Here is a 15,135-nt window from a genome sequence, read left to right as displayed (position 1 = left end):
TGCTGGACTGTGTATGTAGCAAATGTGAGACGGCTATGCAATCATGTATGCTCAACTCTCATTTTCCACTTCAGTCCACTTCCTTTTGTACTGAATAATTAATTGCTTATGCTAAGTGATAATTTAATCTGATTCCATTTCTACCTTTTTATTCTTCTTTTCTTCTCCAGCAACTTGAATTAGTGGAACCCAGTGGTTGGATTCACGTAGCCTTAACAGATACTCATAAGAAACCTATCCGCACTTTTATGATTCAGATTGCTGTTTTAGCCAATCACCAAAATGGAAGAGACACTCATATGCGGCAAATCAAGGTGTATACGCCAGTGGAAGAAAGTTCTATTGGTAAATTTCCTAGGTGTACAACAATTGATTTCATGATGTATCGTTCAATCAGGTAAACAAAGCTCAATTTTGTACTAAAGCATTGTATTTTTGTTTAATTTTCAAATAAAGACATAAAATCTTGTTGCACTGTCTAGTTCCTGGGTGTGTGTGTGCACTGCAGACATCCTCATGGATGTAACTTCACTATTGTTTATTTTATTCCAAGAAATGTATTGCTTTTCCTTTCTAGAAACAGAAGAGGGGAAATCTCAGAAGCTTTTTCATTTGATAATTATCTGTTAGTGTATTTTATTGTATAATTCCATTATTACGTTGGGCTCCTCCAAGAATGTGTAAATGTCTCTTTAAAGTGTGATTATGTAATTTTGTTCAATGTACAGGGAAGCTGATGAATAAATTCATGAACTTTGCCTTACTGCCTTCTGTAGGACCAGCCTTTCTTAAGTGCTGGTTACCCATAGCATATACAGAGCTACTTCTAAGAATATTTTATAGAGATTTGAAGGAAAGCAATCTGAGGATATAATTTTATTTGATTTTGTAGAGGCAAAGGATAAGATTCTTACTTCTGAAACACAAGAGCCTTGCTGGATTAGACCAAAGGTCTGTCTGATACAGCCAGATGTTTCTAGGAAGCCATGACCAGGCCATGAAGGCATTAGGCCTCCCACACCATTGCCTCTCTAGTAACTGAGATTTGGCTGCATACTGCCTTTTAATCTGAAGGTTCTGTTTATCTATCACATCCAGAACTTCTAATTATTTAATTTGTCTAATCCTACTTTAAGACATTAGTGACCATCACTACACCTTAGCATTTGCTTGCAGTAGTGCTTTCAAGTAAGTGCCTTCAAGTCAAGAGTCACACATAGAAGAATCAGCAGGAGAGCCTCCAAATGAATCAGGACAGACTTATCACATTTTGAATAAATACACATTACCTGTGTGTGTGCTGTACAACCAGAGTCTGAAATTACCTAACTGCACTACTTCCCCAGCCTAGTGTTGCACATTGTTTCCAGGTTGAGGATTCATAAGAATGCCTTGTGTTAGGGGGCCCCAAATCCTGGAGCCGGCACTTATACACATCTCTTTAAGGCAGGGCTGGGGAACTTTGGGTCCTCCAGATGTTCTTGGTTTCTAACACCCATCCGCTCCTGCTAGTGTGACTAAAAAGGTGAATAATTTTGGAAGTTTGGGTCCAACACCATCTGTAGGGCCAAAGGTTTCCCATCCCTTCAGTAAGGTAACTGTGACAAGGGTGTGTGTGTTGCTTAAATTTTGCTAGAGTTGTTTGGATCTACATAAAACTATAAATTACAAAGCAGTGCTGTGTTCCTTGTACAGTTGTGTTACTGGAAGTTGTGAAGCAAGCTTCAGTCTCCTAAACGTTTAAAACTATAGTTACTGCCATCTTTGCTTTCTGCCGCACGAGTCCAACCCATAAAATAAAGCATTTTCAGACAAATGTTGCATTGTTGGAAGAGCTCAAATGGCCATGAAACTCCAATTTACTACAAAGCAGGAGTCTTCATACAACAATTGTGCAACCCTGCCTATATATTTTGTGCAGTTGATATTTGGCACATTTTTTCCTGGCTGAGGTTAAAGACACCAAGTACAGCTCCAGAGGACTATGAAGTCCTAATTCTAGGAATAATCAGTGTGTGCTAAGTGAGTATAACTTATTTTTGGATACTACATTGACTTACTATATTCTTTGACCTATATATTATTATCCCCAAATTTGTTAGAAAATAATTCACTTTGGTACGTGTTTGGTATATGCTCTGTATATATTCCACCAATTGGCGGAAACTGTGTCTCTCTTTAGCACCATTTTATTAAGTATCCTTTGCATTGGCAGCAGCACCAATTTAAATATTTAGATGTCTGGATTTCCAGACACATACAGTTAATGCTACAGGAGAATCTGGATCTGATTCCCTCATTCAGTTCAGATTTAGGCAGGTGCCAAACCCAGATTCTATTGAGATGCGTGTGCTTTGTCATTTGATTGAGGGTCTCCTTTGTCTTCTACTCAGTATTCCTTTCTAGTATGGAATACTAGAGAGCTGATCGTTTTATTTTGTTCTTCAGTCTGCAGTTAAGACTTTTGGTTGAGGACAGACTTCCCTAAAGTATTGATGAGGATTCTTGCTTCCACGTTTTGCCATGTGCCTCATCTCCTTTCCACGGTTACTTAAGAACATGGGTGACCAACCTTTTTTTCTCTTGAGGTCTGTCCTCTGTTTTGGTCCACATGCTGGTGGTGGGGAGGCAGAAGGTGATGGGTAGGGCCGCCTCCTCCTCCCTCTCTCTCCTTCTCCTGCAAGCTGCCACACAAAGAACAGATTGCTCTTGCCAGAGATCTGAACTGATTGTTTGTAGAGGGCTTCTCATAGTAGGTTGAAGGCCATCTGAGACCACCCCTACTTTGGAACATGTATGTGAAAGCTAGGTCCTATTATGGATCCTAATCAGTGGACGTCTCATCTCAAGTTTCCACCTTAGAAAATCGCATGCCGTTTGAACTGATTAAAACATCATTTTGACTCTAGCTCAGTGTAACAAAAATGTTTGTGAAGACCTCAAAGCTTTCTGATTGTGTGGATTCTTTAGTAGGATGAAATAAAGAGTCAGCATATTTGTTTTCCCCATTAAAATATTTATCCATTTCCAGAGGACCAGTCTTAAAAACTCCATAGAGCAGGGATGTTCAAACAAACCAGGATCTCAGAAAATCCAGAGTTCCAGAGATTTAAGATTAGGCTTTAATCTGCATTAGGAACCTGTGCTGGTAAATCCTGGATTTAAGTGCTTTGCTTATTGAAGATGAGATTGTGAACTTGGAGCCAAGGCCGCCCAAATGTATATGAAATGACTTATTCAGCTATATATTGGTAGCTATGATGCTGGGGTTATTCCTTAATCAGGGTGCTGTAAAGCGAACATTGAAATAAGTATGTTTTCATTTAGGGGGCACACAAAGAAGAACTAATGTATCAAATAAGCTGAATCTCAAGTATTTGTATTATGCATCTAGAACAGAGTCCCTAACGTTTGAATTAGTTGGCAACATCAGTGACAATAATAGTCAAGGCAGCTATTTCTAATGGTAACAGGTCCAGATGGAATAATAATGCATGAAATGCTGAATATTAGGCATATTTCAGCAGCAGTCCCATGACTCCAGAACATAGCATACTGTGCTTATTTAAAAAACCATACCTCTTAATATAGCAATTAAAAATCCTTTGACTTGCACATCAGTTTGTTTTCAGTTTTTACAATATTGTGCAATATGATGCATCATCACTTGTATTTCCTTTTTAAAAAAGGAAATACTTGAGAGAGCTATAGGGGAGCGAATGCCATCATGCGCTTCGTGGTGAACATGTATAATAGATTTAACAGAATTGCACTTGATCTCTTCACCTCTTCAGAGTAGATTAGGTGTCTTAGTAAATATGGCGTTAGGATTCTCCATTTTTACAAAGTTGCTAATACACTAGGTTATTGAGGAAACCAAGTACCTTCTACCACCCAAGTAGCATATTCATGGGCAAATAAAACAATGGTCTTTTTATGCTGTCACAGTATATGGCCCTATTATTGCTAGCTTCCATTTGGAAATCCTTTCTTAATTCAGGGTGTTCCTCCCTTCACACCGAATGTGACAAAGCCAGAAGACAATAGAAGTTGATGCAGGTCTCTCTAACGTTATTTACATAGTTTAGTTCTTTCTTTACTCTTCCTCTTTTAAAAAATCAGATTTTTATCCACCCTGATTACAATTCAAAAAAAAGGGGACATCAGAGTTTAAGCAGAACATCTGCAGAACTACAATGACAAAATAACTACAAAATATTAAAAAAGCTTGCATTCTATATCAAAAGGAATTAGCCAAAGTGAAAAAAGGAAAAAAGACAATAATCCATATCATACCTTTTTGACTATAGATTCAAATATAATAATATAACCATTATTATACCCAACTTGCCATACCCAACTTCAAGACTCTGTAAAACCACAATATGTTTTGATTAACCCCAAATCCATGCTGTAATCAATACATGGCTGTGAATTTCTTGCAAGTTTATTGTGTCTGTCTTTCTTTACGTCTGATACAATGAGTTAACTTGGCCATTGAAGAAAGCTCTCACATTTCCTCACTCCATTAACAATTGGAATCATTGCTGATCTACACTTACTTAGAAGTAGTTTAATAGTAAAGACAGGAGCTGATATCCTTTTAAAAATGCTGTTGTGCCTCAGTTTTCCAATTACTTTGCCATGGTAGGGTTAGCCAAAGGGATTCTACCAGGCCAGGGGAACTGGAGTCCAACAAAACTGGTTCCCCATCCCTGGCCTAAAGTCATTAGCACTTTATAATGGGAGACTCCAGGAACACTGGCATTTGGCTGAGGATATTTTAAGTTCACTCTATTTCCTCTTCCCTTTCGAAGCTATTCATTAATTTCAGTTGCATTTTGGATGAAATGGAGTAAGTTCAACCATAAGCAAACAGAACCTAAATGTGCTCTACCCAGGAAGATCTTTCACCTTTAATGTGATTTGTGTCGGTAGAGCTTTTTTTGAAGCTCATAAACTTAAGACCAGGCACTTCCCTTAAGATTCCATAATATCTTCCATTTTCATTCATTTGCTTCTCAAATTACCCTCCCTTTGCACGTCATTTTTCTGTTTTTGAATGGTTACGTGAAAGAATTATATCACCTTTTGTTCTAATGACCTCCAAGGCTGTGCTTACAATGCATTCAGATGATTAAACAAACTAGTACCCAGGTCTCTTGTTCTTCAGGCCGGTGGTAGAGACCAGAGTGTCCATCTCTTCCCTTCTGTCATCCCAGGGCAGTTAACAGCTGGAACTTTCTAGCCAGAAGGGAGGGGAAGAAGATTCTGCAGCTGCTCATTCTCTGGCCAATCTTTACACCTTGGTGGGATGATGGAGCAAAATGGCTTTGCAATGGCTTGGATTTATCAACAAAATTAAGCCAGCAGCATCACTGGGTTTTGTTATTTAAAAAATATTTTTGTTCCTTGTGGGCAAGTCCAGGCACTTACATTTTAATTGACCGCAATCTAATTTGGCAAGGTTTTTTCTGCCCCCCCACCCCTTTACCCCTTCAGCCTTAGCAAAATTTAGTCAAACAATCTCTTGACTGTAGTCCTGCATGAAAGCAATCACATTTCTGTACTTTTCCTATGACAAATTTATTTTTCCTATAAGCTTTCATTGGCTGGTGCAGCTGGCATGGGCTTGCTGACAATGAGCCAGGAGATCTTAGCTTAAAGGAAAACTCACAGCTCTCTCAGATACTGGCACAGAGCAGGGTAAACCCATCCCTGGGCATTAGCACTAACACTTGTTGGTATTACTGGCACGGCACCTATTGGTACATACACACCCTTGGGAGTAAGAAAAGGGAAGTGGATTGTGTAGGGCAGGTTGTTGGTTGGTTGCTGGAGCATATGAGCAGGTACTATTTGTTTTTAGGAGATGAAATAATTTGCTTTTTAGATTGAAAGGTATGATTCAACAGAGGGAGGGAGGCACATGTGGATAAGTTATAGCCTGCATTTTATTAGGTGTTTATATCTGTGTAAAAGTGTATGACTGTTGAACATCTGCAACTTCTGATGCTACTGTCAATAGGACCCCTCCTTCTGAATCATACGTTGGTCCAATAAAATAGTCAGTTAAGCAAGGCTTTAATAACCATCTGCCTTTCACAGTTGTGATATGATGTCTGAAGTAAATTTTAACTTTGACGGTAAGGGTTGGGGCAATTTTAGGTGCAACACTTATTTCTCTTTTTCTTAGTGTTTGTGGTAAAATTCACACAATTGCTTAATTTGGTTGAATCAGTGTCCATTGAATATTAATTTGCTGAGTGAACGAAGGCTCAGATGCAGAGATAAAATGAACTGGAAATGGCATGACATAGTATGAGAGTTTCCTTTTTAATAAGTAGGAAATGACAAGTTTTCGTGGTTACGGTTTATTTTAAGGACCGTGAAATGGGTGGGACCATTTTGTGTGGTCCTGCTCATATTTCTATTGGATAGATACAGGGCACATTCCACCAGAGCAAGACTTTGATTGACTTCCAAGTCTGACAAAATGGGAGTTTAATACATGTATGCAGTAATTGTTTATTATTGAAGCCGAAAAACAAGCATAGTATTTAGACTAAGAACTATGAACTTGCCAAACTTGACAGAGCACAAGCTTACAATATAGATTAGTCTGAACATTTGCTCTTTGCACTTTTTTGTGGGGTGGGTGGGTCCGGGGAGAGAGAATAACTTTAAAAAATCATACGTAAGATGTTTGCCCCCCCCCCCCTAGCTAACTGACAGTGAAATATCAAAATCATGAGGGATCTTCCACCACAAAATTATCAGCATTTGTCATTTGGAAAGCTGAAATTGGGCTCATGTATAAGTTAAATTGAAGGCACTGAAATGTATGAAAATGGGATATATTGAATTGTCTCCTGCATGACAGCCAACGGTCCACTAGAGAACCGTAGAGGACAAATACAATGATTTTGTAACTTAATGTTGCACTGGATATATTTTGGTGCTATCCTTGTGGTATTCACTTGTTAAGGAAGTAACAGAGGAGCATTGAAATACGGACAAACTCACTATGTGCTGCACCTACAAATATCCACTGAAATAAGAAATTTGATTTTTTTAAATGCAAAATGTATAAGGGGAAAACCTGGAGTAGCTAGTTTTTCAGGTTAGGGAGGTGAATATGGTGCTATGAAGCTAAATAAATTGAGTAAATATGTGCCTGTTTGAACAAAAAACAGACAGGAAGTTTTCTCAATCAGCAAATTGGGAAGAACCAGTAAAAAACTTCTTTACGAATTATTATTAAGGTTGGCCTGGAACTGCTGTTACAGTGCTTGAAGAAAATACCATGTACAGTTAACAGAAAATTGCACATGTGATCAAAATCTGACTAAATCCTAAATTTGCAAGGGAGGTAAGCCCCTGGGGGAAAAATAGCTATAAAAGGTGTTCCTATTTCAAGTTTTGCTCAAGCAAGAAAGTCTTCTTGAGCTCTGGTGAGTTCCTGGAATCTTTGGCTGTCCTTTGGTCCTGTCTCCTGGTTTGTCTTCCAGTCCTAATTCAGTTTGAGGCCCAATTTGGTAACGCCAATTAGGCCCCAATCTAGGCCAGACCAGTCGAGACCCAACTTAGGCCCCAACCAACTGGGGGCCTTTCACAGCCCTACCATTTAATTCCAGTTTTAAACCCTAATTAAGCAGGTAGGTGAGGAGAGGTGTGGTAAAGGAGGAGTATCTCACCTCTATAATCTCTTCCCCCCCGCCCCACATATTTATTCTTGGTTTTAAACCCTCTACATTGACTTTTTTGAGGCAATAATAATTACCTTCATCATTAACTATACTGAGTGATAACCAATGTTAGTCATATTCAGGACATATCCTTTCAAACAGTAATTGAGTGGATATATCCTGAGTATGACTTGGTTGACTATCACCCACTGTAAGGATAGAAGATTGATGTAGTTAAATGTAGGGCCAAATGTCTATTAGTGAACTCACAAACCCTATTATCTAGTTTTCTTAAGTCAATATAAACTAGTCCCATTGATTTCTCAGGGACGGACCCCTTTCAGACTTTTTAAAAAGTGGATATTTTAAGTGGAGTTTACACACACACACACACACACACACACACACACACAGTGGTACCTCGGTTAAGTACTTAATTCGTTCCCGAGGTCTGTTCTTAACCTGAAACTGTTCTTAACCTGAAGCACCACTTTAGCTAATGGGGCCTCCTGCTGCTGCCACGCTCCACTATCTCTAGGTTAGTGGAGTCTGTACCCTGAAGCGTCTGTAACCTGAAGCATCTGTAACCTGAAGCGTCTGTAACCCAAGGTACCACTGTGTATAATATCACAGTCTGTATGTGCACTGTATTTGAATTGTGTATAGATGAAATTGTTTAAAATGTCATTTATTGTTGATATTGTTTATCACTTCAGGGTGTTTTATAGGAAGTGTTTCAAAAGTGGAAATATATAAATAATTACTGTGGAGTTTGAGTATCAAAGGCTCCAGGTCCTGAGATAATGCATCACTCTTGCTGCCTGAAAATTCATTTGATGCTATGACAGAGCTGCAAAAATCAAGCTCGTTCAGAACTGTTTGATTGGGAAACTATCATGGAAGCCTCCATTTCCATTTCACTTGAATCCTACCAATTCACAACCAGAAAAGTCAGAATATGTATGAGTTAAAACAGTTATCTGAATACGTATCAAATTGCTGAATAAATTGTAGAGTTTGTGGGAGTACACTTTGGTCCTGCAGATATTGCTGAACAATGACGTACCTCATCCTTGGTCATCTGCCATTCTTGCTAGGGCTGATGGGAGCTGTAGTTGCAGGGCCGGGTCATTTCAGTCATATTTATTCAGACCTGGCTAATCTTTCTTCTTATAGGTTTATACTGGTGTGCTCCCATTCATTTCAGAGTGTTTTTTTAAATAAACTATAATTAAATACAGCATATTCATACCTGTCCATAGTGAGCAGTCACCTACAGTGGTGCCTCGCAAGACGAAAAGAATCCGTTCCCCGAGTCTCTTCGTCTAGCGGTTTTTTCGTCTTGTGAAGCAACCCTACTGGCGGATTAGCGCTATTAGCGGTTTAGCGGCTATTAGCGGCTATTAAAGGCTTAAGGGATTAGCGGATTAGCTGCTAAAAGGCTATTAGCAGCTTAGTGCCTTAGAAAAAGGGGGTGGGGAGCGGAAAAAAATCACAGCAACTCACAAGACATTTTCATCTTGCGAAGCAAGCCCATAGGAAATTTGTTTTGCGAAGCAACTCCAAAACGGAAAACCCCTTCGTCTAGCGGGTTTTCCGTCTTGCGAGGCATTCGTCTTGCGGGGCACCACTGTATTGTATTTTCAAAGCAGCTCAATATTGGTGGTGACTAAATATGGGTGGCTGGGTTCCCCCCCTCCAATTGTGTTATGTGGTTTCACCAGTGACTACATTATTGAAATTCAGATAGCTGTGGTGAATACTTTAGTCCTTTTAAGAGTGTGTTGAAGGTACAGGTTATTGGTTTGTTTGTTTTTTCAAAATTAAGAATGCCTAGTGAAAGTGTTATTTTTACTAACCCCTATTTTTATAACAGGCTCATAAAACTCAGTTTGCATCGCTTAAAAAAACTGAAATTACCTTTTCACAAAGTTAAAAGGCAAAAGTTCATACATTAGTAGAGAAGACATATTTTATTTCATATCCATGGATTTGTTATTTTAATGTTTGATGTCCAGTTGCCCCATTGAGTTTTCTCTGATTGGACACAAAGTGTTCCATGACTGACTTCGCCATAACATTGGTGAATTTTAAGATTAACAAGTCAGTATACTCTGTTTATGTATTTTGAACACAAACATTGTCCCATTGCACAGTTTTATGAACATGGAAGGTTGAGGCCAAGCTTTTCCTTTCCAGTGTTGTATCTCACTAATGCTACTCTTTCACAGGAAATTTTTTTTGTTGATAAATATTTGTTAAATGTGTTCATAGGCACTAGATTTTGCCTATGAGATTATTTGCACCTTTTTCATTGCAAAGAAACAGCTCACAGATGAAGAAATTGTACTTTATGATGCCATACAGCAATTTTCTCTAAAGGGGAGCCATATTCTCTTCCTGTCCTCTCTACATTGATTATTAGGAAAGCAAGTGCCTGGAAATAATCTAGCACATGTGCGTTATTCTTGGATATTGCTGGATTACAATCCCTATCATCCCTCACCACTGGTCCTGCTACCTAGGGATGATGGGAGTTGTAGTCCAACAACATCTGGGGACCAAAGGTTGAGAAAGGCTGGTCTAAATGTTAAGGCATACAGTGGTACCTTGGGTTAAGAACGTAATTCGTTCTGGAGGTCCATTCTTAACCTGAAACTGTTCTTAACCTGAAGCACCACTTTAGCTAATGGGGCCTCACGCTGCTACCGCGCCGCCACCGCACAATTTCTGTTCTCATCCTGAAGCAAAGTTCTTAACCCGAGGTACTATTTCAGGGTTAGCAGAGTCTGTAACCTGAAGCGTCTGTAACCTGAAGTGTCTGTAACCCGAGGTACCACTGTAGTACACATGAGTAGCTTAAACATACTAAAAAATGACACTACCATACTATATAAAAATATATATCCAGCATTAGAAGACATTACCCAGAATTACTCATCTTCCATATGTACCAGTGAACATTACATAACAACATAAATCCATTCCAATATAGATTTTTCTCTCTGTGTGTAAGTTTATGTGGTTATTACTTTTTAATGTTTGCCTCCGTCACTTCTAGTTTATGCCAGACGAGGCATCAAATTTGGCATATACCCTGTTCCACAGTGTTCAGGCTCCCCCCCCCAACCCTCTGGAGAGGCACAGGGGGCTGCAAGGGGAAGGAGGAGACTTTTCTTCTGTGAACTTTCTCAAGTGAATGTAACTTAAGATCCATATACAGTGGTACCTCGGGTTACAGACACTTCAGGTTACAGACTCCGCTAACCCAGAAATAGTACCTCGGGTTAAGAACTTTGCTTCAGGATGAGAACAGAACTCGTGCTCCGGCGGCGCAGTGGCAGCAGGAGGCCCCATTAGCTAAAGTGGTACCTCAGGTTAAGAACAGTTTCAGGTTAAGAATGGACCTCCGAAATGAATTAAGTACTTAACCCGAGGTACCACTGTAATTGTAATGCAATATTGGAGGTGAAACTACTTAAACATTGCTAATCACTACGTATATATTTGAGGAATGACTCCCAAATGTGATCCTGTGAAATTTTCAGATCCTTAAATATGAGAGCCAGCCAAAATGGTGTTTAATTTCCCTCACAGAAGTTGGACTGCTTGTGAATGTTCTTTTTGGAGTTATACTTTTGTAGCAGCTGTGAACATTCTTTGACATTTCAGTTAAAGGCCACCTCAGTATTTTAACATAGAATATTACAATATCAGTTTATTGCAATTATAGCCCATAGTTTTTTCTAGTAAATTTAGATATGCTGTGGCTAGTGCTGTGTACAGTCCCCTTCCTATCCAATTCATTCCAACCCAAAACAGCTTTGACCAGGGATAATCCGAACCCAGCTCAAACCCTAGATCCGGTTTACAATCTGGGGGGAAAAAACCCTTTGGATATTGGACTTGCATTAGGAAATCAAAATTTCCATAAATTTCTTTTCCCCCCATATAGGTGCATCAGATTTGAGTTAGTTACTTAGTCACTCATTAAAACCCTTTAGCCAAATTTCCCTTTTATTCTTTCCATCCTAGTTAAGCTTCTTTTGACCTTGTTGAAGCACAAGTTTGTCTTCTGCCAGTGCCCTGGAAATCTTCACTTCTGGTACTCCTAGCTGTCACCAGAGACCCACATCCCAAGTTCCTTCTTACTTCCCTCAGGACTGCAGACAGGTTCTCTTGTCTCTTCATTGATTCACCTATCCCCAGCAAGCCATTCCAGCTGCCTCTGAGGTCTTCCTTCTCCTTGCCTTCTGGATGATTCCATGAACACCAAGCATCAACAACTCCACCCCAACTCTCCTCTGCTGGACCAGCACCAAGCCACATACAGGCTTCTTCTATAGGCCCCTACTTCTGTAGGCCCCTCTAATCCAACCCCAGCCAATCACACTGTCTAACTGAAAATTCTAAACCTGCACCCACCAATTTGAAATGTACATAGCTTCTACTCTTCTTTATAGCATCAACCCTTCCTCACAGTTCTTAGTCAAGGTCCCTACGACAGTTAAACTAACTTTCACTGGTCCAGACAGAAATCTTTCCACATGAAATGCATTACCACGTACAATACAAATGTCAGAACACATTACACAATACTCATTAAAACTTAATTCAAATAAACAGGATTTCTTCACATATGGTGCTATAATTAATAATTGCAAAATGTAGGAGACAGCTTGTCTGGCTTTTTCGGAGACCATTCTGAGCGTTGGTTCGGCACATATTGCTGTAAATGTATTCTGGTCCACCTGACTGCAGCAATTTGTAGCTGCCTTGACCCAACGCAGATTCAGCCAAATTGATACAAATGGACCCAATTCGGTTTGGGATTCAGACAAATAAAACTGCATAGCTTTAGTTTTAGTCTCGTAATGTCCCTCTGAAGGATAGGCTGGCAGATACTGATTTTCCTACAATCACTCAGAGAGCTTCATAGCTGAGTGGTGATTCCAACCTAGGTTTCTTTCCTTTGTTGAAACCCAACAACAGCATCACAATGCTTCTTTCTAGGGATGCTGCTGTGTGAATTATGGAGGAACCATCCTTCCTAATGACTGATTCAATAAAGAAAAGGCTTGATGATGTGCCAGAGAACTGGGAGTGAACAATTTCAGAGTGCCTGGCCAGGTCACCCTGTTCTAAATGAAAAATTGGGAGTGATTGAAGCCAAGAAAACATCTAAAAAGATTTTTTTACACACACATGGACACACGCACAGTGAGAAGAGAGAAAAAGAGAGAGAGAGATGGGATCATGGACTGGAAGCTCAGATCTAAACCTTATGTATGACCTGAAGGAAAAAGCAAAGCACAGTACTTGCCAACCAACTGTATGGAGACATTTAATTATTATGGTTTTACAGTAGTTCAAAGAAGATGTAAATGCAGTACATCACTATGGGCCATATCTGACACCTTCTGGAAGGGGCACAATCTGCATATTACCCTCAGCTGCTCAAAAGTGTTAAGGTACTGCAACATCCAGATTGAAGTCCATATTAAGAAGCACACCCAAACTAAAATAATAATAATGTTGGACTTGATGGTACCCCTAACCTAGTCACTAATTTCTGGCAGCAATTCTTTATGGATAAACATAATGAAGAGATCTAATATACGTGTCAGATTTCTTTCCATTGAGCATAAATACTGTGAAAGCCATTGTTAAAGTGCATGCCAGATACTACACAACAGAGGTGAGATATGGGCTTTCTGCTGAACTTTGTGAGAAGTGAAAATCTGAGCTGGATTCCAGTTTCCACTATTCGGAGTGACACTAGATCCATCTCAGTGTCATTTCTCCTTGACAAAATTTTCCACCGAAGCAAAGAGAGAAGAGTTTGGATTTGATTTCCCACTTTATCACTACCTAAAGGAGTCTCAAAGTGGCTAACATTCTCCTTTCCCTTCCTCCCCCACAACAAACACTCTGTGAGGTGAGTGGGGCTGAGAGACTTCAGAGAAGTGTGACTAGGCTAAGGTCACCCAGCAGCTGCATGTGGAGGAGTGGGGAAACGAACCCGGTTCACCAGATTACGAGTCTACTGCTCTTAACCACTACACCACACTGGCTCCAAAAGTTTGAACACCTACATAGCCCTACAAGAATCCACCGACAGCATACGAACCAATCTGGCTAACCTGGTCAAAAAATCCACTCCCCCCCCCTCTCTCTCACACACAAAAATATCACTACAGCCAACCAAAGACAACCAACCACACTCCAGGCCACCCCAACCCCTCTCACTACCAAGGAAATATAACAAGTGAATAGTAAGACAACCCATACTAGTGACGCTGACACAAAACCCCACACATACACTAAATAGAAGAGAAGCATTGCCACCCTACCCTACCCCACTCACCATTCCCCCTCTTCCTCTTTCCCCTTCATTTCTTCCCAACCTAATACTGTATGCAACACTAATGTCTCACAAGAAATGAAAATGATCTGTAGAAAATACACCTTGAAAAAAGAGACAATGCATGAATTTTGTAAACTAATAAATCTTTAATAATAATAATAATAATATGCACTGCAGAACTTCCAACCATCGGCAGATGTTGGTGTTAGTTTAAATATTTTACAAAAGTTTTCTTACACTATTATACTAATTCAAGCTTTGGTAGCTGCCAGCATGCTTACATTTTAAAAAAAAACCAGTTATTGAATGAAGGGCTTCTAACAAGATATGCTACTACTGTCCTCCATTGTCTTGCATCTTAAACCAGTTTCAGATAGTACAATCAGCAGCAAGGAAAGAAAAAACAATTAACTAGCGAATCTCGGATCAAGATGGCGACGTGAACGGCAGCCTTGTCCCACGCCCGGTAAAGTTTTGTTTTGACTATCTGCCTTGACGGGTCCTAAAGGCTCTAAGATGCCTTAAGGCGTTTATTTTAGAAGTCTATGGTTTTATGGATCAGATTATCTTTACTTTTCTCATAAATTTTCAAGAAAACGCGGAAGTTAAAGACTGTTAAAGGGAGCAGGGCTCATTAACAGCACAACCTGCCCTGACCTGCAGTTCTGAGAAATTCCCTCCCTATTTTCTTGCTGATATGAGAGGGAAGAAACGCTGCAGGCAGCTTTCTAATGAAGCTACGAGTGCTGCCAAAAAACAGACAAATATCAGGGACTTCTTGCCTGACAATGACCTAAATGAGATCTGTAGAAATTTCCCTACAGCAAACAGTTATGAGGCTCTTGCTCCCAGTACTACTCATGAGGAGCCTGCCGGCATTGTGGATGGCCCACAACTAGCCTCGAGCCTGTGTATGAAGGAACAGAGGGAACAGACTCTTGAGTCCCTGCAAAAAACTTCACCTGAACTATCCCAGCCACCAGCCCAGTTAAATAAGGACCGTGAGGTACTGGAACTGCTAATTTGCCAGACTGAGCTGATAACACACACCATCACCAACTTATATAAAAGGCTGGATGG

The 15,135-nt window shown here is 39.9% G+C and overlaps 1 protein-coding gene across 4 annotated transcripts in view; it reads left to right on the top strand.

Annotated features, from left to right (window-relative positions):
- ANAPC10 (anaphase promoting complex subunit 10) overlaps nucleotides 1–15,135 on the top strand; it is a 118,737-nt gene that overhangs the window by 25,603 nt on the left and 77,999 nt on the right. For 2 of the 4 annotated variants that reach the window (XM_083457639.1, XM_083457640.1), the window contains exon 5: nucleotides 171–468. The exons of the other annotated variants lie outside the window; for them this stretch is intronic. In XM_083457639.1, coding sequence (XP_083313765.1) covers nucleotides 171–401 — 231 coding nt within the window. In that variant the 3' untranslated portion in view covers nucleotides 402–468. Of the gene's footprint in view, nucleotides 1–170; nucleotides 469–15,135 lie in introns of those variants that run through there. 4 annotated transcript variants of the gene reach the window in all.

This window comes from Podarcis tiliguerta (genome assembly GCF_965153285.1).
Source record: "Podarcis tiliguerta genome assembly, chromosome: 9".
NCBI lineage: Eukaryota > Metazoa > Chordata > Lepidosauria > Squamata > Lacertidae > Podarcis > Podarcis tiliguerta.
This window is presented reverse-complemented; position numbering and strand designations above follow the sequence as displayed.